The 27177-nt window shown below is 35.9% G+C and overlaps 1 protein-coding gene across 3 annotated transcripts in view; it reads left to right on the top strand.

Moving 5' to 3' along the window:
• Nucleotides 1–27177, top strand: part of LOC130583846 (adenosine kinase-like) — a 120356-nt gene that overhangs the window by 57233 nt on the left and 35946 nt on the right. For all 3 annotated transcript variants that reach the window (XM_057383459.1, XM_057383460.1, XM_057383458.1), the window contains exon 4: nt 9461–9539. In XM_057383459.1, coding sequence (XP_057239442.1) covers nt 9461–9539 — 79 coding nt within the window. The remainder of the gene's footprint in view (nt 1–9460; nt 9540–27177) is intronic.

Consider the following 27177-nt stretch of genomic DNA (forward strand, 5'->3'; position numbering starts at 1 on the left):
AAATKGAGACTAATCTCCCTGAAAGAATAAGCATGCACTCACTATTACTATTATTGTATTATCCTGTATATGAAAATCTCAAAAACTGGAAGACTTATCAGGAGCCTGGTAATGGTATAATAGGGAAACATTTTGGAGGAGGAAGGTTAATTGAAAACAGTCACCCTTCAGAGACAGAGAGAAAAATATAGTTGCCTTCTAATTTAGAACATAATGCACTTTCTAAAATTTGAATGTGTTGCCTAGGTCTAGGGGAATCTCCTGAAAAAATTCCTAAACAGAGGAGGAACCTTTAAGAGAACCTTTAAGAGAACCCCAAATTCTTTAACATGGTGTATTATTTTTAAGGGTTAACCAGCGTCTTTGATTTGCTCCCTACTGAAGACTATATCTAATTTTTTGTTTTTCTTTTCTGTGTGCRATTTGTAGTCTCTCCTTCAAACTCTTTCCTCAAGATTTGAAGTTTTTGTGCTGATATAGCATGGGAGGTTTTGTTTTGGACATGAAAGTATCATCACTCAAGTAAAAAAGTTAATGAAAGAGTAACAAATCAAAGCTGTTGATCTAGTTGCTTTGTCAAGTCTTTTTGTCACCTTTGGTACTTCTAATGCCACTTACCATCTGTATGGTTATCTTATTTTGTTTACACATCTTCCTCTTGTAAAGCATATTACAAGTCTGAAGAGTCCTTTAAAGCTAATAATTTTTACTCTCCATTGATTATATAGCATTGGTTTATCAGTGTAGTATTGAGATAAAAGAGAATACTTTCTCTCACCCTATTTAGATACATATTTTTTCATTTTTAGCAATTGTTTGACCTTTCAATGTATGTTGTGTTAACCCATTTTCCTATGTTGCTGTGGTCACTACAAAATGCTTTAAACCGATCCAGTGTGTGCCGCTCCTRATTAACCCCCAAGGCTTGGTCTGGGTTAGTCAAGGTAAATCATATCACCTTTTAGAAATTTGACAACTGTCTACATTGTTGACAGTGCTGTTGTGGTCAAAACAGTTGAGAAACCAATAAATAAGCTTGGGTAAGWATTAGAGTCAATTTACCTGCAGTAGCATGGAAGTTTATTCCAGCCATCACTAGTAACTGTCTTAATGTGTATTGAAGACAGAGCTGTATTGAGAAACAGGGAGGATCAAGAGAACTAGCAGGAAATACCTCTTGGTATTTACTGATGGTTGTGCTCAAAGCAGGGTTTTCTGCACTCATTATTTGTTCATGAGGAAAATTCCTGCAGTTCCCTACATGTTAATAGGAGCTTGGAGTGGATGCATACTGTCTTTTTGGTCAACTTACATCTTCTGATCTATTTTTAAAGTTTTCCTGGTTTAAATTTTTTAATTTAATTTAATTTTTCCTGGTTTAAACTTTACTAATTTAAAGGATGCAAAATAGCACAAGGGTTACAAAAAAATAGATGTTTCAGCAATGTAGTTGCATAGACATGAACCATTAACATGAACAAAAAAATTGGTTTACATTGTGGGTAAYGACTGTCTCCATTGTCTTGGGCTTTGTGTTAATAGAGAAGATTATTTAGATTAAATGTTTCTTGATCTGAGTGATGCATGGAAACAAATCGTTCATAATTCGGTTTTGAAACAGCTCTGCTTTTCTAATACCTTTTCTCTACTTTCTAATATCTTACCGGCTCTGATTCAGAGTCCAAACTTTGCACCTAACACATTTTTTACTATTTTTATGTATTTAGAGATAAAAGTACAAATTGTAGAATTTCTACAGTAATTTCTGTCTACCATATGTGAGTGTGCCTATGGATTTTTTTGCGGGTTTTGTCAGCTCTTTATAGTTAAATATGATTTGTACTACAGCTTTAGATAATGTAAATTGTAGCAAAGACATGGTCTAAGATCTCTTGATGACTGAATACTCTTAATATTAAAATATTCTTGGCAAATAGTAAGTTAAACAATTTTTCACTTTGATGTGAGCTGGAATAAGTTGATGCTTGTGAAACAGCAGTTTCAATTAGCATTCACTAAAGGTTTATTGACAGTTAACACCTGGTYTCTACTGTGCCAAGTGGGAAGCATCTATTGCAGTCTCTTATATTTCTTGCGTAATTAGGATTATGATCTCTAATTTGCTTTTAATTTTGCAAATTTAGTCTTACTTTCAAAATCAGTTAGTGTTACTTTTGTTCCTGCATTTTTATTATAGAACAATGGTACTGTTAAAAGGATTAAGTTCACTACTTCATAGCATGATAAATAGCTTTCCCTTTTGCTGGTTTGTTAGTGAGTAAATTTGGACACAAAGAATTTATTGGTAGGGCTCACAAAGCACATATTCTTCCTAATCTACTTCTGAGAAGCAAACAGAAAATGACATAGTTTTTTTAGAAGTAATATTCTTGTACATAAGCTGCCAGATGTGTACTGGGGACATCAGGAGCAAGTGTAGATATTGTAATGCTGTTGAGGAATAGCAGAGGAAATGTCYTTGTTCCTTAGTGCTCCAGAGCAGACTGGTGCATCCAAGGCTGAAGAAGGTAAATTCTACATACTTTTCCCGCCTGCAATGTCTTGTGATCCTTATTGACTCTGCATAAGGGCAGAGCTGTTTTTGCCTGCTGTGTCTTGCAGCCAATACTATGATGAAAATCCCTAGATGTGTCCACAAAATGTTTGAGTCTTGGCTGTTGTTTTGGAAGGTCTTCTTTCAAAAAGACAGTGGGAGGAAAGCACGCAGTTGTAGTGAATTACTGAACTGTCAGAAATTCTTTGTAATAATATTCTTGATTACTATCCTCATATGAAACTTTTAAAAATATTTTGAATAGAAATTTARTAAGTGAGGGATGTTATAGTAATTATATATTATACACAAATTTTAAGGTTTGAGAAGGTGCTCTGTGTATCTATTTGTAGAGGCAGAATCAGAAACATGATCTTTTAATAATCTGGTGGTATAGGGCAGAGGGTTTGTGCGTTTTTTAATATTAATTTTCCATTGTAGARTATCAACAGAAAACTTGCCTTGTGGTGGCTGATATTTCTGAGTGTARTCATGTATATTTTTGAGATAATGTTGAGGAAGATATCAAGATTATCTGGAATAACGGGGGGCTTGTCAAGAACACTTGCATAAATTTGCCCCTGCTGAAAAAAAAACTTTGAGAAATTTCTTTGAATCATGATCTTAAGAGCTGATGTTTTAACCTTACATTTGAATGACTGTTACTTCTTCCATCTTGTTTCAATATGCCTAAATGCAAACACGTGTGGAAAATGTTCTTTTGGCTTTTATCAAACTGACATTTAAGTGCATTTTTTTCAACCTCGCTAACATTTGTGGTAAAATATTTCAAAGCTATGAATCTTGCAATTTGCCTATGCATTTTTTTCTTCTTTCATATATTAACATTTGGTACTCATAATCCTAACCTGGTTGGAATTACTGGCTTTTTTCATTTGGTGTTTGTTTGGATGAGGTGATTAGGAAAATACTTCATGTGAAATTCTAGTTTGCAGCAGTAAATGCTTCCATGAAGCGTCACCGTTCTGTGAACTTTAGTAAATAAAGGAGAAAAATACGATTATCTGCTCTATTCAGTTGTGGCAGTCCTATTCCTAACAAATTTATCTTTCTGTTGTGTTATGTGTCTATGGTGCTAACCTGTCTGCAATACTTCCTTCTTAGCATGCTTCRTTCTTCCCCTTTACTCCCCTACCCATTCCCAAGCTCTTTAATTCTCTGCCAAGCTAATAAGAACTAGCTCTACATAAAGTCAGTCATTGCCAAGCAGCTGTTACAAAGTTTTCTCATGTACCTCTGTGATTGTACCTCATTTCAAAAGAGGGTTTTTGCTCTTTCAGGTTCAATTTTAAGTAAGAGCAACCAATTATATCTGTATCTCAATCTTAATTTATTACATATCAAAGAGTAGGCATGACATTGTTCACATATATATAATTTCTAGGGTTTGAGCTTTGAACACTGAGTCGTACRATTTAGGTAAAGAAATTAGGTACASTCTTTAGAGTTAAAAAATAGGAATTGCTTTTCTTTTTACCCACAGAATTTGTTCTATGATATTCTCCCTTTTGTTTAAAAATAATACCATGTTTGAATCTCAAGACTAGACCTTTTCCTTACATGTAAATTAGATTTTACTTAGAATGAAATCACGAGGGCTTCAGCTTGCCTGCTAACATTGACCAGGGMAGGTTGTCTTTCAACAACATGTGCCCCATCTGCCTGGCGGTGTGGCTGCCTGCATTGTTCTGGCACGGGCCCAGGCTGTGATGAAACTGAGAATGTGACAGATGACAGGCTTGTCCAGATGTACGCATAACYACTTCTGCCATGCCCTGCAAAACAATCAGGATGCAGGTTTGGCATKATGTCGTTGTTTGTGTTGGTTTATTCCTTGAGGGTTTCCTTAAAATTGAAATAATTTTTGGTGTTGGTTTTGTAGTTTTACTGAGCTTTTAGTATTATTAAAACAGGTTGTAAAATACGATGCTCACTCTTACATACTTTTTTTCTTTAATTTATGGAGTGATTTCATAGGCAACTGGACACAGGTTACTTAATATGAAGATTTAAGTAGATTTAAAAAAAATGCAATTAAAAGGATCAAACATGTAACTGTCAGCATATTAGTCTGGTTCTCCTCACAGCTGAACATTTAAAGCTCTTGCCATGTCTTAATATGAATGCTTCTTGCCAGTAAAAATAAATATCTGGCAACAGTGTCAGWATCACCATTAATTATGATTTTTAATTAAAATCTAATTAAAATTCATTCAATACCTTGAAAAAATAYCAAATCCTAGTCTACCTTCTTCTCTGGAGGTATCAACAATGGCTACATCCCAGCCCCAACATACCTTCAAAGAAAAGGAATTAGACTTATGTGCAACTTGCAATCTTTTATTAATTATTTAAGAGGTTTCCATCTTAGTGGTTTTGAAGATTTTTATAACACCAAACAAAAGATACAATCCACTGAAAATAATTTATTATTGTTATATATAATAACCTGATTTTTGTCTTWCATTCAGGTTGTCATTATCTGGTTCTCTGGCATTCAAAAGGGCAAAAATTGTTTTTCTCTCCTCTCTAGCTGCTTTTGGCAGGTAGTTTTTTTTTAATGTGTAGCTCCTGCTGATGTGTGCTATTGAGTACATCTTAGGTAATAAGCAGATATATCAAAAGATATCCAGGGYAACACACCCTGCTGAAAAACAAGAGATTACTTTTCTCTATTTCTTGCAGTTAAGTAGCTTCTGACATATGCATCAGGAATGTTTTTCTGGTGCACTCTGTGGAAGACAGTTAAATGCTGGTGTTCTGTGGCCATTTTCCCCTTCAAAAAGGGGTGGGGTTTTTTTTAGTTTAATATAAATTGTGTCATAAAACTTAACAGCGTTACTTGAATTGCTTTAATTTTCCTTACTGTAGCTCCACTGCCTTATGTTGTCTGCTTTTGGTTGTAGGGAATGTTTTATGTGCTTATTTTTCTTGTCAGTTTGATTTTGGAACCATGGTGAGCCATACATGAGTGTATCTGTTGCTGTGTAACAAGAAGATAGGCCCAGCTCCAAAACCTTCAGATTTTGTGTATGAAGGAAGTTACGAGAGACACGTATTGATCCGTGAGAGGATTGCCAGTTATTAGGCTGGAGAATAGCCTYGGGAAATCACACAGCCTTGCTGATGACTTTTTTTTGACATTATGGTGAAAGATAGTTTGAAGGAAGATTTAAAGTAGTTTTGCTAATAGTCATAGAAAATTCTAGTAACTGGACATTGGATGATATCATGGGTTAGTGAGAGAAAAGCTATTTTTGTTGACAGCTTTGTGCCTGGAGGCTGTTGTAAATCTGAACGTACCGGATGAAGGATGGTATGTTCAGTGCATAACACTTTGTGGGGCCTTGAAAATGTAGAGAAGCGACTTCTGCTTGCAGTGACTGAGAAAGGGCTGTGAGAGAGCTGGGGGGAGAAAAAGGGCTGGTCAGAGGGGTAGCAGATACAAATGATCTTTGCAGGTGTCTGAAGAGATTAGATATTACAATGAGTCCATTTTTCTCTATAGTACAGTAAATCCGGCTTTTTAAGAGGTGCTGTGAGAAGGAATAGTGTGAGGTTTACACRTAGTTTAGTAAGAGCACACAGAGAAAGTGGCTAGTGATGCTTAGGTTATGAATGGTCTGAGAGTCAAACAGGGTGGTGAAATTGTCAGCAGTCATATTTACTGGGGGGAAATTCTAACAGCTGCGTCCAGTTTGAGGTAATGGTATGGCATTTGTAAGAAGTGTCTGTGCTTTCTGAAAATAAGCCTYCACCTTCGGTAATGTAAGGTGGTGTATTTAAAAAATAAATGGTGTATTCTCATTCTTTTATGTGTTCTTTTGTATAATAGCTTCTTCTACTACCACCTTATTATTTTTTAATAACCATTAATTCTGTCAAAAGTGAAGCTGCTGAGCCTCACCTTTCAGTATCAAGTTCAATTAGAATTATGTTCTCTTTTGAAAAAAGGGGAAAAAAGCAACTGACAGAAGTGTTATTGCCTTTACTGTAACTGAGCAAAACATTAACATCCACTTTGGTCAGTGCTAGAGGTGATCAGCAGTATCACAGCTGAAAACATATGCTGCTGCAAATGCAAACTTACTTTTGTTAAAATACGCTTTAATGTGGTGGACAAATTCATGGTACTAAAAGTAGGGGCCCCTTTATATGGTGCCGATTGTGGGATTTATTATTCTGTTACTTAAGGTAATGGTATGTTGCTAGGTCAGGAGAAAGGTCACGGTTCTCAGATACAGAACAGCCTTAGAAATACTCRGAAAAACTAATAACTGCAGAATGTGAGGCAAAAATAATATTCAGTCATGCTCATAAGGTTCTAATTTTCTTGAATTATCTTAAGTGTGATAACAGCTTAGTTTTGAAGTGCACACAGCAGCTCTTTGAGCATTCCCAAGCCTTGGAGCAGTTTCTACAGCTGAACTTCCTTCCTTGAAGTGGAGGGGTTTCTAAAAGCGAGCACCCTGTTTCTGAGGATTGCTGGAATGACAGTCTGCTCTTTGCAGGTCAGGCAGACAGCAGACAGTGACAAAGTCTGTGTTCCCACRCTGCCTGTGCCATCTGCTGACATTGTGAAAAATGTCCATCTAGCTGTTCATCTTAAGATAAAAAAATCTATCAGAATTCTGAATTTTGAGGTCATTCTTGAAACCTTCAGGCTCCTGTGGATTAAAAGAAGAGAATTTGTGTTGTTGTACTGATGTTGGATAGAAAATGACCAGAAAAATTTACTTTTCTTGCAGCTGTATGARCTTGTTCTATATTATATAACAGATATTTAGAGATTTTTGAATTCACCACCTTAATTTAAATTTAAAGAGTTAGGTCTTTTTATGTTTGACCTGAAATAGTGTAACCATCATTTTTCTTCTTGTAGTAAGTAATTGTAAAGAAATTTGTTCAGACTATTTMTTAGATTAAGTAGCTGTCACCTTGAAATTTTTATAATATAGACAGTATTTTATGGCAATTTCCATTTTTTCCCCCTCCTAATTCAGATATAGCCTATTTTATTCATGTGAACCACAAGACAATTATTTAAACATACCTAGACATTGAGCTGCTTATGTTGGTGCTCAGGTGAAGTATACTGTGTTTATAAGGTTTAACATACCATTAAATAATGTGGACATGGAAACTTTTCATGTTCTTTTAGGTAAAAGAATTTAAATACCAATGTGCATGGTTATAGATACACAAGAATACAAAAATAACCATCTGATTTGCACAGTACATACTCAGATTGARTGAAAAGGCAAAATGTCAATTAAATTAAAGAAAGAAAAATTGCCAAAATACTTAATTGGTTCATGATGGTTTTTCTTTGCTTGAAAAGCAATTGTTAAGCGACCTGTTGGGTTTTGATATTTTTTCCCACTTTCAGCTACTTGCTATCATTTWATGTTTCAATTGCTTGACATAGAATTGGTGCATAATTAGTAGTGTGGGTAACTGTGGAAAGCATATGTAGTAATTTAGTTCTTGTTTCTTTCTAATTGTCTGGCCATTGGTAGTTTTGCTAGGGTAAGTAGCTCATTATTCAAACACTTTAAATGGAAAGTACTGTAGAAATAAAAATGCTCTTATTAATAACATGGTGTTGAAAATGAAAACCTTTTAAACAAACAAGTCATTATTTGACAAATCTATCCCCAAAGCTGTTGTTCACATAATGTAAGAACAATGSAGTTGTGAGGAGGAGAGCAAAGTAGGGTTAGTAGATAGCATTCATCTTTTACTATGACTGAAATAAACATGTATCACTCCTTAAAAAGATGCTAAAGGTAAACATAATAAAATATGTTGGAATACATCTTAATGGGGAAGCTTTATTTTGAAGGTAAAGTTAATAGGCATTAAAGGCAAATACATTCTATTAATTAGGGTCATTCAGGTAATTTTGAACCTCAAATCTGCAAATAAATTTTACGGTAAACATTTTGACTTTCCTGCAGGAGTGCAGGCTAACATCTTGTGAGGTTGTTCAATCCTGCTGTTCAATTACTTTGAARTATGCTTGGAATTTAAAGGCCTGATGTGGAACTTGTGCATAGCCTCCCTCCCTGCAGTCTCCATAACTCCCTGATTCCAGTTCCCTTTTCTGTGGCCTTTGGTCAGAGAGGAGACTGGTTCTTAAGTTCTTGTATCCTCTGCTCAGAGATGTWATGTATATCCTAGACAATGAACAAACCCTGGGTCTTAACCAGAAATTGTGATCTGAAATATGAAGGTAGATATTTCTGTTAAAAGTTTAAATATTTGTTTTAATATTCAAACCTAATATACTACTGAATATTAACAAGAGAATGCTATATTTTCATAGGCTTGAAGGATTTGAAAGTTCAGCGGGAGATACTTAACTTTGCTGTTACCAAGTTTTCTCACATGCTCCTAGATTTGTTCATCGAAGTTCTTCACCTATCAAAACATACTATTTCAAATGAAATCTTGACAATACCACTCACGTTTGGGTTAATTTTGGACTAGGCACCAGATCTCCTCAATCTTCACACTTAAGCTAGAAACAGAATGTAAAATTAATGAGGTGGAATAAGTATCTGAATGTCTTCATTTATGTAATTCTTCTTCAAGCATATATTTTACTAATCTAACAGTTCATTGCAGTTGAGCTTTTTTTCCCCCGGTTGTTTATTCCRCTTGCAACTATAATGTGAAGAATTCAATTTGATGTCATATTTTGTGTTGTGATTTGGACAAATTCTGAGTAGCTGTTTCCAGCTTGCGTCGTATGTAACCGTCAATGTATGTGTATTTCTTGTTTTCAAAAAACGTGATGTCATCTACTTCTAATCTTCATGACTTGCATTGGAAAAAAATTTACAAAGTTTAACTTTCTTCTTCTCTACTTTTTCTYAACAGATTCGAAGAACTTGTGAAAAAGTTCAAAGTAGAATATCATGCTGGTGGTTCCACTCAAAATTCCGTTAAAGTGGCACAGGTTTGTCCTTCCTTAACGAGGAATTATTGATAATTTCAAGTGTTGTGTTTGAATGTGCTCTGTATTGTCTGTTTTGTCATGAGGGCTGCCGAGTGGCTCCTTGTGATTCTGTTGCTCAGACTATGCAGTAGTGTTGGAAATGACTYGAAGCTGAGCTCTTCAGTGTTTTCCCATGTGTTCTGCTAAGGCTGTAGGTAGAGCTGCACAGTCCCAGCAGTGAAAAGGGTTGGTGGAAGATCCGTGCTGGAAGGGTAAGAGGCAAGGACAAGGTCCCTGGCTGCAGTTAGGAATCTTACAATGGGAAAAGTCACWGTGACAATGGTTAAACAGGGAAACTCTTGAATCTCTGTGCTTGTCAGTTTTAATAATTTACCGGGATGAGTCCTTTGGTCAGCCAGATCTAAATATGAGGCTGTCTCTGCTTTGACTGCTGTGTTGGACCAGAGACCTGCAGAGGTCCTGTCTGGCCTGCATTGTTCTGTGATTCTAACCACATTTATCCTATAAGAACTTCAAAGTTTGTCCATAAAAGACTGAAATGTAAAACTTTCTTTTATTCGAGAGGAATGTTTCTGGCAATGGGTATGATGAATATCAGTAATGTTGATWTGGTTTCAGGTATATTGGGTTCTCTATAACTAAAGTATGCCTTTCGTCACAATACTTTCAAACATAAACCAGTGTGCATATTTTTGTATTACGAGATATGTAAAAATTCTATTAAAAATACACAAATAGTACTTAGAACCTTCTTGGTAATGATCCTGGCTTGTTAACTTCGAGCATCTCTCTATAATTAAAACTTACTGCCAGATAGCATTAAATGCACATTTGGAAGAAATAAAATTGTAATCTAATAAAAGTTGCCACCACCAATAAAAGGGGACAAATCATTGTGGTAACTGCTGCTCCTTTGTACAAAATAGTTGTTGCTTCTTTACCAAGGTTTTCATTTTCTGAAACCCCAAAGTCTTGAAAATATTTTGGAGTAAAAAAGAAATTGCATGTGTTTCAATGTATAGAGCATTGCCATTCTGAAATGGTTGTTTTTAAAATGTRGTCAGCTTTCTGAGCTTTTTTTTAACCATGTGGTCAAGCCAATAGTTTTGCTTCTGATACTTTTGAAAAATCTCTTCATCAAGGGAGCTCAGGTTATTGGAATAATTTTCTTCCAGCTATCAATGTTATTTGAATTATGGGGATGGTGTAAAGGTGGTGCCTCTTTCATGACAGTTGATCAGAGGTGAACCTTTTGGAGGAAGTTCTGCAACCTGTTATTAGTCCAGAGACATGAAATTTTGCTTCCATGCTGTACTTATATTGGGGAGGTTTGGAAGCGTGGTAGACTCAGTTTCTAAACTTTGAAGTGTACAAAGAGCTCAGGATTTTTTTAACATCTCTCCTTGAAGTGACCTCTGTGGCATCAGCTAATTTATTAGTAAACTATGTTTCTTTCTTTAACTGTCTCTTAACCTATCAGTCCAGGTATTGTTCAATAATTATAGTGTGAAGGACCCAATATCAATATAGAGTGGAGGAAATAGGTGAAATTTAAAGCAGTGAAATGTAGGTATTTCTTTTTCTGTGCTGCTCTCGTACACTGATTAGGTTTTGTCAGTGAACTTTATCTTGGCTCAGAKCTGGGAGCCTCATTCAGCTCCAGTTGCCATCTGGAATTGTGTTTGTCTCCAGAAGGTTTGTCATCTCCTAGTTTCTGTTTCAAATGTGATTGAAACTTAAACAGTTGTGCATGAATAACATAACATCACTAAGAGACTTTAGAAGGAGAGATGGGAGAATGAGAGAGAGGAAAAAAGTGAGTTCTGGAAATCTTGAAAGAAGCTGTTATTCCATAAGCTTTAGCAGAAGAAGAAAAAATGTGAGGATAGAAWAACAGCAGTTGAAATGTAAACTAAAATTAAATTAGAAATTCTGGGAGAGTTTTTGCAGCAATATTKATCAGCTAGTTGAGGAGAATGAGTGTGTAAGTAATCTTAGAGAGAGCAACTTAAATATATRGTAATTTTTTGAAAGTAACAGGAGAAAGTAAACTCTAATTCAGGAAGCTTGTCTGGTGACTGAGAAGTAAAAGACCAATAAATAAGTTCAGAGTGCTGACATTATCACACTCAGAATGAATATTGTTTTTCTGTGAGAAGATGTGGGGAAAAAATCCTAAGAATACAGCTCATATTAATTTCTCAGCATTGTGGGAAAAGCCTGGAAAAGTGTGCTATAAAATGAGAGAGAAAACCTAAAAGTTTGCTTGAACTGTTTAAAGGCTGATGAGAAATAATGACATGTTAAACAAAGGCATCCCTGGAAGCCTGGCTACAACGAAATACAGCTGTCTGAGTAGAATGGCTGGAAACGAACAAATGGCCTCTAAAGTCTGGCAAATTGTTTTTTTAGAAGTTGAGTTCTGAGTGGGTAGAGTATATTACTAAGGAGCGTAATAGGGTAAGYGCAACTGAAAAAAGTGATTGGATTAAGAAAAGGAAGAACTTGGGAAACAGCTCAAAAGGTTATGGAATTGTTTGTTTCAGATAGTTKTGTTCTTTAGGGGTCAGAAAAGCTTTGTTGAAATAATTAAGAAAAAGCTATGTTGAAGTAAAAATACCCAAAGGCAAAATGGGTGGAGAAAGTTTAGAGTATGTAATGTGTTTAAAAAGGAAAAATGAACCTGCCATATGCTTCCTTACATGGTGYATGGTGATCATCTCTTCTCTTATATGTGCTCATATATTTTGGATATTTCCATTGTACCCTCAAAGGTAGTATTAGCCACTCAGGAAATACTATCTCTCTGTATCTGAACAGAAGAAGCCAGTTTCTATAAGAAAAAGAAGTCTTAGAAATACTGTATTTGTCATGTGTGAAAAATTTGAGATGGTAATCACAGAAAGAGGTAATAGGAAGAAGTTCTGATTTATGAAGAAAACTGGGAAGAAAATGAAGCTTAAATTATAGGGTTTGGAACTAAAATTTAAAGCAGTATGAACTATAAAGGAAGTGATGATTTTAGTAGTTTACAAAGAATTAACCAGAATTGCAGTTAAGCTGTGAAGAACAGAATTTGATTTTTTTTCTAGCATGGTGACAGAAAGGAAAGATGTGAAGTGCAGCCAGGAAGGAAGAGTTTGGCTGGTAAGGTATGAAGGGGAATCTTGGTATTTTTTCAATGTTGTCTTGCAGCAGAGCAGAAGGAGAGTGTGTGGCATACTCATACTACGGGACTGAGCAATAGTTGGAGRGTATCAGGAAGTCTGGAAAGCTGAATGTTGGCCCTGTTGGCTGCCCAAAGCAGACATTGTGTGGACAGGGTATCTCAGCAGCGTCAGAAAAAGAGAAACGTCTGGACATAGGAGGCACAACAGACAAGATTTTTTTTGTAGAAATGCTTCTAACATACAATGGAGAAGACATATTTCCACAAAATGAAATGTGGAAGCAGAGTCAAATGATACATTGGAGGGAAAGCTCTGTAAAAGGAAAGGAAAGAGCAAAGGGACAATTTTTCTGTTGCAAGAGAAAGAGAGAAGATTGTTGGAGTAAACAATGAGAGGATGGAAAATAAATGATAAAGAGGCAGAAATATGACTCTTTCCACAAGTGTGTTGTATRAGCAGTTCTGTAAGCACAATAATATTTCTTAAAAATACATGGAAAWGGTAAAAGGGAGTACCAACAATAATGTAAAAGTACTGAAGGGCAGTACTAAAGCTCTTTATGGCCAGGTTTTTTGGGATATTGAAGCTGTTTGAACTGATCCTAGAAAGAGTTAGGGAAATCATCATTATCATGGCTTGACTCATGATATGAAGGGGGAGAAATGATTGATATATTCCAGAAATGACAGCAGCAGACATAAAAATGGAAAAGATAAAATAAGTGAGACAACAGTTTAGTCATTCCTTAATGAGATGCAATTAACAGCAAATTATGCCTTGGAAATACTAATTCATATGAGGAGAGTAATGGTGACAGAAAGAAGTGAAGAAAGTGAAATKACAAAACTGAGAAAAAAGTTAKTAAGTAATACAGAAGGAGAAAAACGGTATAAAAATCCTRATGTTGCTCTGATTCTTTATCACTCGCTGTCCCTTGTTTCTTCCTTGCCAACCTGCTTTCCTTGTCCACTCTGATCTTTCTTGTCTGGGAATTTGTTCACCTGCAAAAGAAAAGATTGCTAACTAGAAAGCATTTAGTACTTTTAGGGCCTTAAGGAGAAGTCTTATTAGAGTAAGTATCCTTTTGTTTGAGACTTTAGTACTGAGTGGAAAAACATCGATAGAAGGTAAAGAATGGGAGTGGAGTAAAAGGAATAACAAAGGGCTTTCCTGGCTGCAGGACAGCACAGAAAACAGATGGAATCCAGATAATCAGTAAAAATGCATTACTATAACACAGGAGGTGCTATATTATTATTACACACAGTTGCTTGTTTTTTTGTTTTTTTTCCTTAACCCACCAATAAGAGGTGTTGTTAACTTTGCTGGATCAAGTTTCAATTAATTGGGCATCAGTCACTAAAAATGCCTTGATAATACCTTAGGAAATGAGGACTAGAGAGGAGACTGAATTGCAGTGTTTTAGTTYGTGGAATAGAAACCCAACTTTAACTTCCTTGTTTGGTTGGCATTAGCATTATCCTTTTATACTAACTTTTAGTTTTGCTRTATGTTTGAAGTTGTGATGCATGCTTAAGAACAAAAAGTGTAGGGGTATCAAATTGAAACTTCAGTGTGCTTCTCTGACCTTTACTTGTCTCATTAAATTTTGGCTTTATATCTAATATGATATGTGACATCTTGCTTTAATCTGAGCTCTTGCAATCTCTCCAAATGATTGGATCCATTATATTAAATCTATAAAATATGCATACATGTAACTGCATGCAGTTCATAAATAATGTATTGGTTTAGGGTTCTGCCAACAAACTAAATTCAGATTCGTGGAGACAGTATTTTACAACTACTCAGCTTCTTTCCGTAATTTTAGTTAAGGCTATGSCCGTCTAACAACAGACATTGATTTGGAAGGAAAAAAGAAAATTCTGAGTCTTTTAATAGGGCTCATGACTTTAAAGTATCTAAAGCAAATAGCTTACATGTGCAGAGAGGGCAGGTATTGCTGACCAGGCTGTATTTGCATGATTTTTATCAGCATTTCTTTCTCTTTTGGAGTGCTGAGTTTAGAACTGCAAGAAGCGGTCTTTGAAGTTTTATCTTTTTAACACAAGTGCTGGATTTCAAGTGTCACCTGATAGAAGTCTGTAGCTTGGATKTTAAACTACACAACCATGGCAACAAACAGCACATTTTCATTCTTGTTTTTCTTGAGGTACTTACAGAGAGTGCCACAATCTTCATCCTCAGAATGGGTTCTCTTGGTTTTTTGTTCTATTTCTTAATAGCTTATTTTTATTCTAGCTRTTCTGCTATTGCTGTGGACCTTATTTAGCAGCTAGAAAGTCCTGCATTCTCTTATTTATTCATCCTTGGAAGAATTGTGAAGTTATTATACAAGTTTTACTAGTACTGATGCCATGTGAGCTTGGAAGAAGGTAGCTTGACACATTTCAAGTTCAATTGGTAGGACTGGCAGATAAAGGGACAATCTAAGTTAGAATGTTTGGGAAGTTTTCATATTGATGCTCTTGGGAATTGATAATAATGTYTTTTTAATCATGACTCAGAAAGTCATAATAACTCCCTTCTTTCTGCACTACTTCTTGCCATCTAATTGTAATCTTTCMATTTTGGGGCTGCGCAAAATTTTTGGGAAAAGCCTGCATCCTGTCATTAGATACTTTAAAGAAGTTTGGCTTTAAACTAGAGTATGTGTTMATTTACTCTTAATAAAGTGTTGATTGGAACGACTTTTAAATGAGGGATAACATTAAGAGAGAATAATACGCTGAATTATGTTGAACTTTTGAATTCCATCATCATCAGTATATCAGGGAAATATGGTGCTTTTTCAGTATCATCCTCAGTTTCAAGARTTTATAAATTAATCCCAGTTTTTATTCTTCCGTTATGATTAACTTGTTCTGCTAATCTACAGTGATTGTGCTTTTTATCATTTTAATGAGCTCATAAGTTTGAGAATTTAGTTTTGAAAAATGATTCATGCTTGTTTATAAAAAAACTTTATCTGCTGAAGACTTAGCAGTTTTTAAAATTTTTACTACTTGTTATGTGAGTGATTAGCCAAACCTTGGATTTATATTAAGCATGTGTGTCTACTGGGTCGTGTCATACTTAATCCAAAAATAGTATCTAAAATAAAAAATTTATCTATGAAGAATACTTGCAGGCAGAGCTGCATTTTATAAAGAATATGAGCTGTAATCTTGTAAACATATAACTAGCTTCATTGCAACTGATTCCWTGCTTTTAAAATTAGGTTTGGATGTATTTGCCAAGAAGTACCCTTGGCTAAACTGTACTTACTGTATGTAATCCACAAAATCCATACTACAGGGATACAACAGAATACAGTTGTTAAGTGATTTCCTCCTCACTTGCCTATCATTTGTGTATAAATGGACATCTATCTAATGAATTTAATCTTTTCCTCACTTGTGAAAATTTCTRGATTAATTTTTATGCTGTAGATGAGACTGAGGCATAGCAGGAAGGAGGACTTGGCTCAGGAATGGGCCTCAAAATGCATTGAATATGCATAACTRGGAGATAAAGCAAAGGCTATCAGGGAGGTCACCCTAGGCATACTCTCAATTTTTTGAGGTTGAGGCAACTTTGTGGAAACTGTCTTTTTTTTTTGTGGAATCAATCAGACCATGARCTAGAAATCTTCTGTTCTGCTTACGGTGTGCTTAAAATCACATGCAACCAATAGCTTTCTCCAAAAACTGTTTCTGGACTAGCACTCCAAGAAGCTGCAAGCGAGTCCCCTAAACAACCTTTTCCTCCTACTTAGTGAAACAGAGAACATTTAGCTCTGTATCTTTCCATYGACCAAAAAGAAATAGGTCATTTGTTTTTGCTAAGAGGGGTAGGTTTTGTGCTTTCTGAACCATTTGGACCAGAATGTTAAATCCCTCAGAGTTATTTTTGGCCTTATGCTTGATATTCCTTAAGCAGCTTCATTTTCATTCCTTACAGAGCTCTGCTCAGATGGGCTTGGTGGCCCCAGCAAACATGTGTTTCCAATATTTTCAGTAGTTTAATCCAGCTTTCAAGAAAATGTACAAAAAAAGATCTCTAAAGCATTTTCTGTTTAGTRTGGTTTAATAAACTTAGGGGTAATAGTTTTGCCCTCTCTCCAGAAGACAATCCTGTGGGATRTGTTTCTTTCTATGGCAGGTCCTGCATGCTTCTGCCATGCTGGTGTAGCATTCCACAATGTGGTCTTCTGTCAGCACTGTGTGCTGTTCTGCAAGTGCACATACCTGCTTCCCAAAACTGTTCAGTGTAAAAGATAAGCCAGACAAAGAGCCAGACTTACAGCTAAATTTTTCTCATTTACACCTTGCTAAAATTTAAATGCTAGTATGCAGTTAAGTGGACCTCCTAAACAACTATCCTGAGTGTTCCCTGTGACCAGTCCTAATCAATGAAATATTCTTGCTGAAGGAGTAACAAAGTATGCCTCAGTGCTGACAGAAACACTCATATAGGTTTGTCTCTCTGAAATACAGCAGTGGCTGTTCCCACTATGGCAAAGATGATGTCCTGTTRATAGTGTCACAGTGGACGATACCACGTGCCAGTGACATCAGTTTCCTGAGTTACTTATTCTCGCAAGCGCATTCTGTCATTCGAGAGTGTTTCCACAGCAGTCTGTGTCAAACAACACAGTGATGTGTCCCTGCTTCTTACAGCACAGACAGCTTTCCTCATCAGAATTATTGCATGCAGCTTGGGAAACTGGTGTAATGCCTAAACTGATCAGTACAGATGCCAGGGAAATTTTGTAACTTTTGAGAGCTGCCTAGATTTTTTGGAAAGTCTGAGAAAAAATTGCTAGATCTTTTACTCAACCGTAGCTAAGATGATTTTCAAAGCCTTATTCAGAGCTACTTCGACAGTTCAAAAACTACAACAAAACTTTTTTATCCTAATGTCAAACTCTGCAAAAATATACACAAATTTCCACCCATATTACAAAGCTGGGAACTTCTCAAGTTTCCTTTGTGCTTGCGAAGGAAGCCCGTCCATTGTTTCTGTGGGTATGGGTCAGATGATGCAAGATGCAGCAGTGCCCTGGAGGATCTGACTTTCCAAGGTTACTGATGGTGAGGCTTTTTTCTGTACACTAGGAGTAGCTGTGTACAACTCTGTGATATTCATAGACCTGGAATATAATCTCAAYAAATGTCGGGATGGCTGGAAAATGAAGGTCCAAAGAGCAGTTTTTCAGATTCTGCGATGCCAAGTCCCTAAATCTGTCCTCTTAAAAATGAGGCAGTTTCAGTTACACCATTGTCAGTTTGACAACAGACTGTTATGAGACAGATGGTAACTGTTAAGCATTGCAAGACAAATGTCCTTATGTGCATCACTTTGGCATGGAGTTGAGTGGTTAACTGCTGGTCCCATGGACTTGTCTGTTTGATGCACCTGAACCATGTCCAGTTGTTTTTTCAGGTCTTGTTCCTGGCCAGCAACATCAATATGATTGTAGGAAGACTGTCTTTAAAATATGTCACATTCAAAATCACTTCAGAAAAACAGCAAAAAGAGTTGTACCATTACATTCCTGCTAAATCCATTCAGATAGCACCTTGAAACTCTCTCTTCTTCAGTATGCTTGCRTGAGCTTCAGAGTACATATGCAGCCTTTGATCATCCATCCAAAATTGTAATTTATTTAAATGATTAGAAACTGTTTCCATATTCTGGAGTAATCAGACATCAGTCACCCACATGGAATCAGTAGGCACTATATAAATGGTAGCAGTTGGTTCTTTCTCAGTGTGCCATTCAGCTGCCTGCTGCTTGACTCAGCTTATATGCCTCTTCAGCTATGTTAACACCATGCTTTGGAGCTGTAAAATTTTTTTCAGATTTTTCAAAAGCAACAACGGGATTTGGACTCTGTCTCTAAGCTAATGTCYACCTGAATGAGTTGACTCAAACTTCATTGTTTATAGATTTTGTTCTTTCCTGAGCCAGCTCCACCTTTAACTTGTAAGATCTGCTATATGTGAGAGTGATTTTAATTAGCACATGCCCTAATTTATGCTTACCCTGAAAATAAAGCTCTGTCTAGTGCAGGCCGGGATTACAGCCACAGGTAGGGGACCTGGTTCCAAGGGTGCCATGATGTGAACCCTCATGTTTTTGTATGCAGAATGATGAGACTTTCACAGAACTTTTTGCCCCATAAAACTTTCCATGCAGCAGAGGGCTGATGGCTTGACTGACATTTATTTGACTTGTTCCCGTTAGTTGACACTGGAAAGAGAATGAATGCTTGATTTGGCAATCTCGGAAGAGAGGGTAAATCCCCGTGCTTTACTGATATTAATTTGGTGTGCCACTCAAGCCTTGGGAGCTCGGGAGCTGTTTCATCTTTAGCAGCTCAAAAAGTTACATAACTGCATCTTTAGCAATTAATTAATGTTAAGTGATGTGATACAGTGGGGAGTTAATTGCCCTGGAAATATGAAATACCAAGTTCCAGGGGTTTCTTGCATGTCTCTAGAATGAATCCTGTTGGAAATAGACTTTTATTTTCCCCTTAACACAAACATTGAAAATCTTGCTGTTAGCCAAGAATACTATGCTGGTTTATAATACACTATTCCTGAAGATCTTGCACTTTCCTCAGTAAGTTTAAATTTATTGGTATAAGTCCCTTACACATTTATTAGATGTATCCACAGGTTTGTTGCCCAAAACCATTCTTTTCTCTCCGTCAGTGATTTGTACTTAAAGTGGATGTATGACTTTCTGCTTTTGATAASTGCTAACTTGCATTGTAGGCTTGTAATAAAATAGTATACCTTTCTCTTTCTTATGTAGTGGTTTATCAGAATAGAAATTTAATATAGGAATTTACTTAGACATTTTAACAGTGCACAGTGCTAAGGAGAGATTTATCTGGAGGTACAGTAGTGCTTTATTTAGGCCCCTGAGCACGATTTCAAAGGAGCATGTAGGATTGTCAATCACATCAGCAGACTGTGTTTCAGTGGCTTTTGCAGTGACTAGCATTGTGTTCTACTTTGTTCAAAGAAGGATATGGGATAATGCAATGAATTCCCAATAGGGAAGTCTTATCCTAGGACTACTTCATTAGCAGTTCACTCATTCCCTGACCCATAAGAGCTGGCCTTTAGGTTATCTTGTTATTGGTATATATGTCTAGTCTTGGGGAAAAAAACAAAACCACTTTTGTAAAACTTGATCTYGTTGATATGCATTGAGTTTCACAGTTTTATTTTTCTTGCTGCAAAGTAGTATTTAGATGTATTTGGTATGTTATCATCTCAAACAACTATAGTAGAAAATGTACCAGAATATTTACCTCATGTTGGTGGGGTTCCACTCAAAATGGTCACAAGACCTGAAAAGGAAAAATACGGCTCTTGTATACTCTGAATTTTTTAAAGGATAAAAACATATGCAGCAGCTCCTCTCAGTTTCTTGTTATAGTGTACCCATAAAGTACTGAAAGTTGGCAGGTATTCACTGCAAGTGCCATGCTTGTGTTCTGCGTTTAATGAAGGTRTTTTTCATTTGTGAGTGTAGGAAGGATCCTTTTTGTGTAATAGCTGGATTCTGCTTCCTTTCCCTCGCTATGCACAGGGTCTTTCACTCTTCCTTCATCCTCACACGTCACGCTGTTATGAATAACTGAGCAATRTCTCAACTATTTCATTTGTTTGCTTCTACACAACTTTTTTTCCATTTTTTTTAATGAGAAGGCATCTTTACTAAGATGATTTACTAAGGCATCTTTAAACATTAGATGCAGACTTGGTGGAAGTGAATAGTATTTGCTTAGAAAGAGATACTTCATATTATATGCCCATCTGTATAAGCAGAGTGAAGTTTAGATATCCTACTAAATTGAAATGACTGCATCCAATTATAYTGAGTTTCTTCATGACATTGCGGTCTGACAAATAAAGTAATTCAAGAAAATTATTTACTGTTCTGTCAGTGAGTAGCATTAATGTGTTGACATATATTTGTAGACCCTRAGAATACATCTTTATTTTATTGTCATTGTAGTGGTGTAAGTGAGCTGTGGCATCAATTAAGTTGGTTACCTTGTCTTTTAAAAGCACGGCCTGAAATCAGTGATCTCATATTCTTAGCTTGTAAATAAAATAAACAGATTTTGATTTTTAAAGACAACTTCTGAGAGCTTATTAGAGCTCTTTTAGATTAGCTGGGATTTTCTGCCTTTTTCATGCATTTTATGTGGAATAAATTCTGCATGACTGTAGATTAATTCCATAGTTTATAGTRGATGATTATTAAATTAAAAGGAAACTTGTTGACATAAATGTTTAACATTGTCACTAATCATTGTTCAAGTTTTTAAAATACATTGTGTACAAATAGACACTACAGTGGGTGTGATGGGTGAAAAACGTTAACTTTTGTGTGGCCTCAGCAATTCTCATCTAAGATCTCAAAATGGGTCACCTTGTTCTGTAACAGCTGCTGAATTGCTGCAACCTGCAGGCTGAAATACTGAGAGAACGTAGGTGCTGGTTTATTTTAATTTACCAGGCTGTCAGCTGTGGTGGCTCAGAAGATACGTCATGAGCCAGTGAATTGTTCTGCAGCCAGGGTGAGGGTTCCTGGRAAAAAGGTTGGTAATCTGCTGGTTAAACACCACTAAACTCTCCTATGGAAATTGTTGTTTTTCATAAGTCAGAGCTGGCCACCTCAATGAGARCCCAAAAAATCAGCTTTTCTTCCCTAGAGGATATGCCTGACAGAAATTCATCTGGATCATTCACTGGTGTCCAGCTATGTCTGTATAGGCCCCTGCACTGGTGCAAGAGGGAATTTGATCTCAGATTATTGCATCCTCRGTTTATGAATATATCTAAAGATAATTGCAAGGTAGTCCAAGATTCAGTATTAATCTGGTTAAAAGCACTGATTCACAAATTAATTTTGCTAATGGTTATCACACGTGAAATGCAGGTACCTTGATAACATGGTGACATGCATTACCTTTTAGAATTGCTGGGAGAAGTTGTTAACTGCTGCTGCTTATCACAAGCTGCTCTTCTCCCATCTTATAAATGACATAAAATGGTAACACGTGATTTAATCTTCAGGGATTGCCTGTTTAAGTCATTATGAAGTTTTTTCAGCTATTACTTTCAAAACTTCATTGAATGGAAGTATACAAAATGCAAATTAACACTGCACGAATACACCTATGTTACAATTACCTTAACACTAAAATATCATATAATGAATTGCAATTTTTAAACAGCAATATGCTTTACAATACATTAAAAGTCTTGTTTTTCTACCAAAGAAATTATTCTCAAATAATTACTCTCAGATAAGCATTTGTCTGCCTGTTTAGTTAGGTTCATAATATTCTTGGGTTTTTTTATTAGACGCTGGTCCGTGGCCCTCTAAACTGGACATCTTACCAAATTTTGCCATCACTATTGATGAAAATGTATTTACTTTTTAAATTTTTTGCAATAATCCTATAAGAAAATGTATGCCTTGGTTTCCACTAAGCATATTCTAGGATCCAGAGCTGTAGAATGAGCCAAGGCTGGCGGGTCATAAATAAGAGCAAGTTGGCAGGAATCAAAAGAAAATTTTCTCTTTCTGCTACCCTATTTCTGGTATGGCTGGATAATGGCTTTAGGTATGACACATATAATTTTTTCAGAAGAACTAACATGATTTAAAAAACTGTAGCAATGACAGTTTTTAAATTTACATACATAATGTAAATTTGAGCTTTATGCTGGGAATGCTGCTGTGAAGTAAACCAAGTGCGATTTTCTGTGACAATCTAACTGTGTTAGAATTTTAGACTAGATGACTCAAAGCTGCCCTGCTAAAAATAAAGCAGGTTTCTGTTTTAAAATCTGAGCTGTACACACAAATTCAGAATATATATGCAAATTAAAAAAAATGCTTCTGTCTATGACAGATTTTTTAATGGTATGTAGTTTAAGTTTGATACACAGTTCAAAGATTTAAAGATGCTGAGAATTTAAGATACTTATGAGAWTAGGTAACTGTGACCTGGTCATAAGAAGCTACATTTCCAAGAGACCCCTATGTCAATAGCCTGATATTTTTCTTGCAAATAAAAGAAGCTCTGTGAAGCAATTAGTGAGGCAGCACAGGCTTGACATCCAGGTTTGCTTTCATTAAATATTGTGTGCAAGTTAAATTTTAGAATCAATCTAAAGATTAATAATTAAATTCCAAAGTGGCTTCCTTTACAAAGTGGAGAATATGCTTTACCACCTGTGTTGAGGTATAGTAGTTGAGTATGTTCCAAGTCAGGCATCTCACACGTGTGAGATGATTATTTTTTAATTGCACCATGATGGAGTGAATTGGCATTTTAGGTTCTCTGGTTTTGTTTTGTAATTTTTTTTTAATCTTGTCATTTTTCCTATCCATTCTCTTGAGATATGTTGATCAACTATTTTGTTAGTTATATCAAGATGAGTTCTAATTATTATTCTTTTCTAGAAGGTTTAGAAGGAGGGAAAGAATTTGACTGTTGTCTGACCTTGGTTCTTGTCAGATTTTTMTCATTTAATTAGCATTATGAGAAGTGTCTAGTTTTAACATGCTTTTAGACTGCTGAAAGCAGGCTTTTGACTATTAAAATAGAAATCTGTTCCATCAAAGACACCAAAAGAGCGGGTTTTTTTTTCTAACATGCTCTGAACTACTCTCTGACCACTGACACTGAAGTTCTCTTTTATAATGTATCTGCCTTAATAAGAAATGACCTCTTCCACTCTCCATGATCTCCTTTCTTGCCTTTTTTTATGAGCATGCAAAAAACACCAAATATTCCCAGTTCAAAAGCTATAATTTAAAATTATATGGGTAAGGCAACTAAAATAAAAAAGTTTTAAAACAAATCCCACCCTGTTCTGTTCTTTATAGATCTTTTTTGATGGTTTTGCTTTGTAGTCTATGGGCTTGAAATGGCTTCTGACACTAGATAAATTCTATGCAATTTCCTGTTCACCCTGAGATCCCTGCAAGTGTTTGCTTTGGATTTGTTCTCTAATGCAAGCTCACTGTACCTCTTAGGAATCTGTAATCTTCCCTTGTTCTGCTCTGAAGAAGGGAGCATCCCTTTTTCCAAGGGAGCCACTCCAGGTTATTGTCAGGAAAGTAGAAATACCTCTCCTCATATAACGGTGGGACCGAGAATGCAGTRGCAAGATGTCATTACTGGAATGTTTTCTTTTTATTTTGGCAATTGCTTAGGGAAGAGCTGGTGGCTCTTTGAATACTACAYGGCAGTTCATTAGTACAGAATTTATCAGTTGCTGCTTGTTCTGTCAATAAGCAGCCATCTTCACTGTCCTTCTGGAGGTAGAACCTTATAAACAATTCCAAACTGTTAATTTTTTGCTTTGGTTCTGGAGTACGCTTGGGAATGTTGTGGCCAGATACAGGATCCAGCCTGTACTAGAGAATTATGTTTGAAATGTGGACATTTGCATCTCTTTCAAGGGGAGTGCTTTTTTTTGGTTTTTTTTTTTTTTTTTTTTTTTTTTTTTTTTTTTTTTTAAATTGTAAGGTATGTAGCATACAAATCTAAAATATAGTTCAGATGTAAGGGAAAATTAAGAAGAAAAGCCCTTGATGCTTCTGTATCTTTCTCCTTGTATAATAGCTTTTCACTTAGGAGTAATTTGTTTCAGAAATAGATTGACAAACAGTTCGAAATAGAATGCCATCTTGTGCCATTCTTGTGGAGCTATTTTACTTGGCCATTTCATTAGGTTGGATTTGGATGTGGGTAAGCATTCATTTTAACAGAGCTCATATTAGGGTTGTAATCAGAGGAGTAATAAAGAAAGAGATGGAGACAACTTTTCCACTGTCACGTTCAGTATTTAGCTCACAGCTCAGGGATCCAAATGCTCTTGCTGCTGTCAGTAGCAGTAATACCAAACTAACTTTGGTAACTCCATATTATGGGACCTGGCATCTTTGTTGCATGAGCTGTCTTGTACAGTCTTTCAGACCTCRTTTTTCTTCTCCATGGTAGTTTGAATTCACATGAAACCCCAGGAGGTTATCAAATATTGCCAGTATGAAGACATGAAATAATTGTATGTTTCCTTTAAGTCAGTGCAGGGAGCACTGAAGGCTTCTGAAGAATCTGAACATAAATCAAAGTCAATATGTTTGGACTGAACTTAGTGTAGAACTGATACCAATGGAAAGATGAAACCTTTGCTGGAAGCTAGTGCTTCACACATCACCCTTTTTAAAATATTATGTGCAGCTGAAGATCTTCAGTCTAAGACAGAGCTTTTAAAAGTTGTTTTTTATTGACTATAACTCTCTGCTTTACTCTGACATGCACATCTTATGTTTGAGACTTGAATGCTTGTTACTCTAACAGTCATATACCTGGAAAAGACCTAAGGCTTAAAATAATGCTTTCTGGTCCAGAATATGGCACCTTAAGGTTCAGCTGAAAGCTTCAGTTCTAAACTGCAGCTTTGCACTCTCTCACATACTGAAACTGCTTTCAGAGCATCATACTGAACATCAGAGCTCACTGCTTTACCTCTCCGGTGATGGCTGTCCTCCACAGAAACAGGGAAGCTGTTAAAAATAACAACTGGCTATAARTCTGGAAATAAATAATCAAATTTAGAGACCGAAGGAAGTCATTTATAGGTATGAACTCTAATGTATGCATCCTGACAGGAGCCAGATAAGTCAGGTCATTGTAAAGCAATRTATTTTATGAAAATTTTATATCATTTTGGAACATGGCCTAGATTTTTTTTTCTGATGATCAGCCCCCAGAAATTTTGTTGCAAGGGAGATTGGTGACCTCCGATCTTCTGAACCACCTGTAAGCTTTCAGTGGAACTGAAATCCAGGTAACTGTTCACTAGCTATTTATGATAACAGCTATTTTTATTTCATGCTTTCTATGGAGTAAAATAACTATAGATGCAAGAATAAAGCAAGATAAACATAATAAAGATTCCAGACAAGACTCAAAGGCAGCTAAGGGGAAAATAAAGACTTTTGGGTTTGGTTTGTTTGGGTTTTTTTGTCTTTAGGTTGTTGTACCTTTAGAAATATTTAACTCTTGGTTGCCCTCAAAGGTAAAACTCATTGTTCCTGAGGAAGTGGGGCATCACTCATAGAATGCTGCCAGGCATTTTTATTTCATCTGCTGTCTCTTTGACCTTTTAGAGTCTCACTCTATACCTGTCTCTGAGTATATCAAGTTGCGTGTGCACCCATCAATTTCTCATGAAGGTGATTGTGGAATGGGAAGTACTAGATGAGAGAAGTCAGCTTTTTCTGTAGAAATAACCTTTCTTTCAAACACTTTCAACTTAGAAATAAAAAGATTTACAATTGGGATTGATTGATCCACAGTACTGCAGAATTTTTCAAAAGCGTGCCTGGGCTCAGCATTCTTCGTACTGACATTATCCATGGTACCAGAGCGTAATTATTTAATCATAGTAACAGCTTAACTTGCATGTTCTCATAAGTTTAGGTTTTTTAGGTAATGAAATAAAACAAATGCAAGTTTTTGTTCAAATCTGTTTCTTTCTTCACTTTCAAGACTGTTGGTGTTTCTTTAATAGGAAATGAAATAAAACATCCTGTAAGCACAAGTAACAGCTTTCCAGTGTGTACCGACTTGCTGTCTTCAGTGTAGTGTGTGTGTGTCTGGATGTTGTAACAATTTCATATCTGTGATTGATCTTTGTGGCATGTGGTGCATTACCTAGCCACCATGCAGTTTAGGTGAGGAATCCTGATAGGATGCCTTTGCTTCTCTTGTAGACTCATGCTTTTAATGCCTGTTCCAAATTGTTTGGGGGTTGGRCTGTTTTGATATAATATTTTTTTCRTGTAAGTTGAAAACTCCATCTTCTGTATGCCAAAGTAGTTTAGGAATCTATTAAACCTCTAATTTTATAACAGTGATATATTGGTTATTATATGGGTAAACTGGATTTGAGGCAATGCTTTTGAATTACAGTGAGACAGCATCTGCAGAAACTCTTAAATTTCCTCTGAGACAAATAAAAAGGATAATTACTTTTCAGGACAAAAAAATGTATTATATCAATAATTTAAATATTTTTTGTATCTGAATAACTAGAAAATGATGGTTTTACAGAGCTGTTTTGTAAGAATAAATGAGCTGTTATGCACCTGCTATCAAATCTTCCCTTGTTCTGTGAATTTCGGGAAGAAGAACATAGTTTTGAGATTGTATTTCAGATAAAAATTCATAAACTGTAAAAACTCCATGCCAAAGTACAAGCCACCTTGATAAGATACTGATTTAATTGCATTGCTGCAGTCTTTCAGGGGGGAGRTACTGAGTCCTAGTTGGCAGATACTCCACTTCTGCTAATGTAATATGACTTAATACAAAGAATGTCAGAGCAAGTTGTTTCGGTTTTGGAGYT

This window comes from Malurus melanocephalus, unplaced genomic scaffold, assembly GCF_030028575.1.
Source record: "Malurus melanocephalus ecotype Western Australia unplaced genomic scaffold, MMel_1.1 scaffold_634, whole genome shotgun sequence".
Taxonomy (NCBI): Eukaryota; Metazoa; Chordata; class Aves; order Passeriformes; family Maluridae; genus Malurus; species Malurus melanocephalus.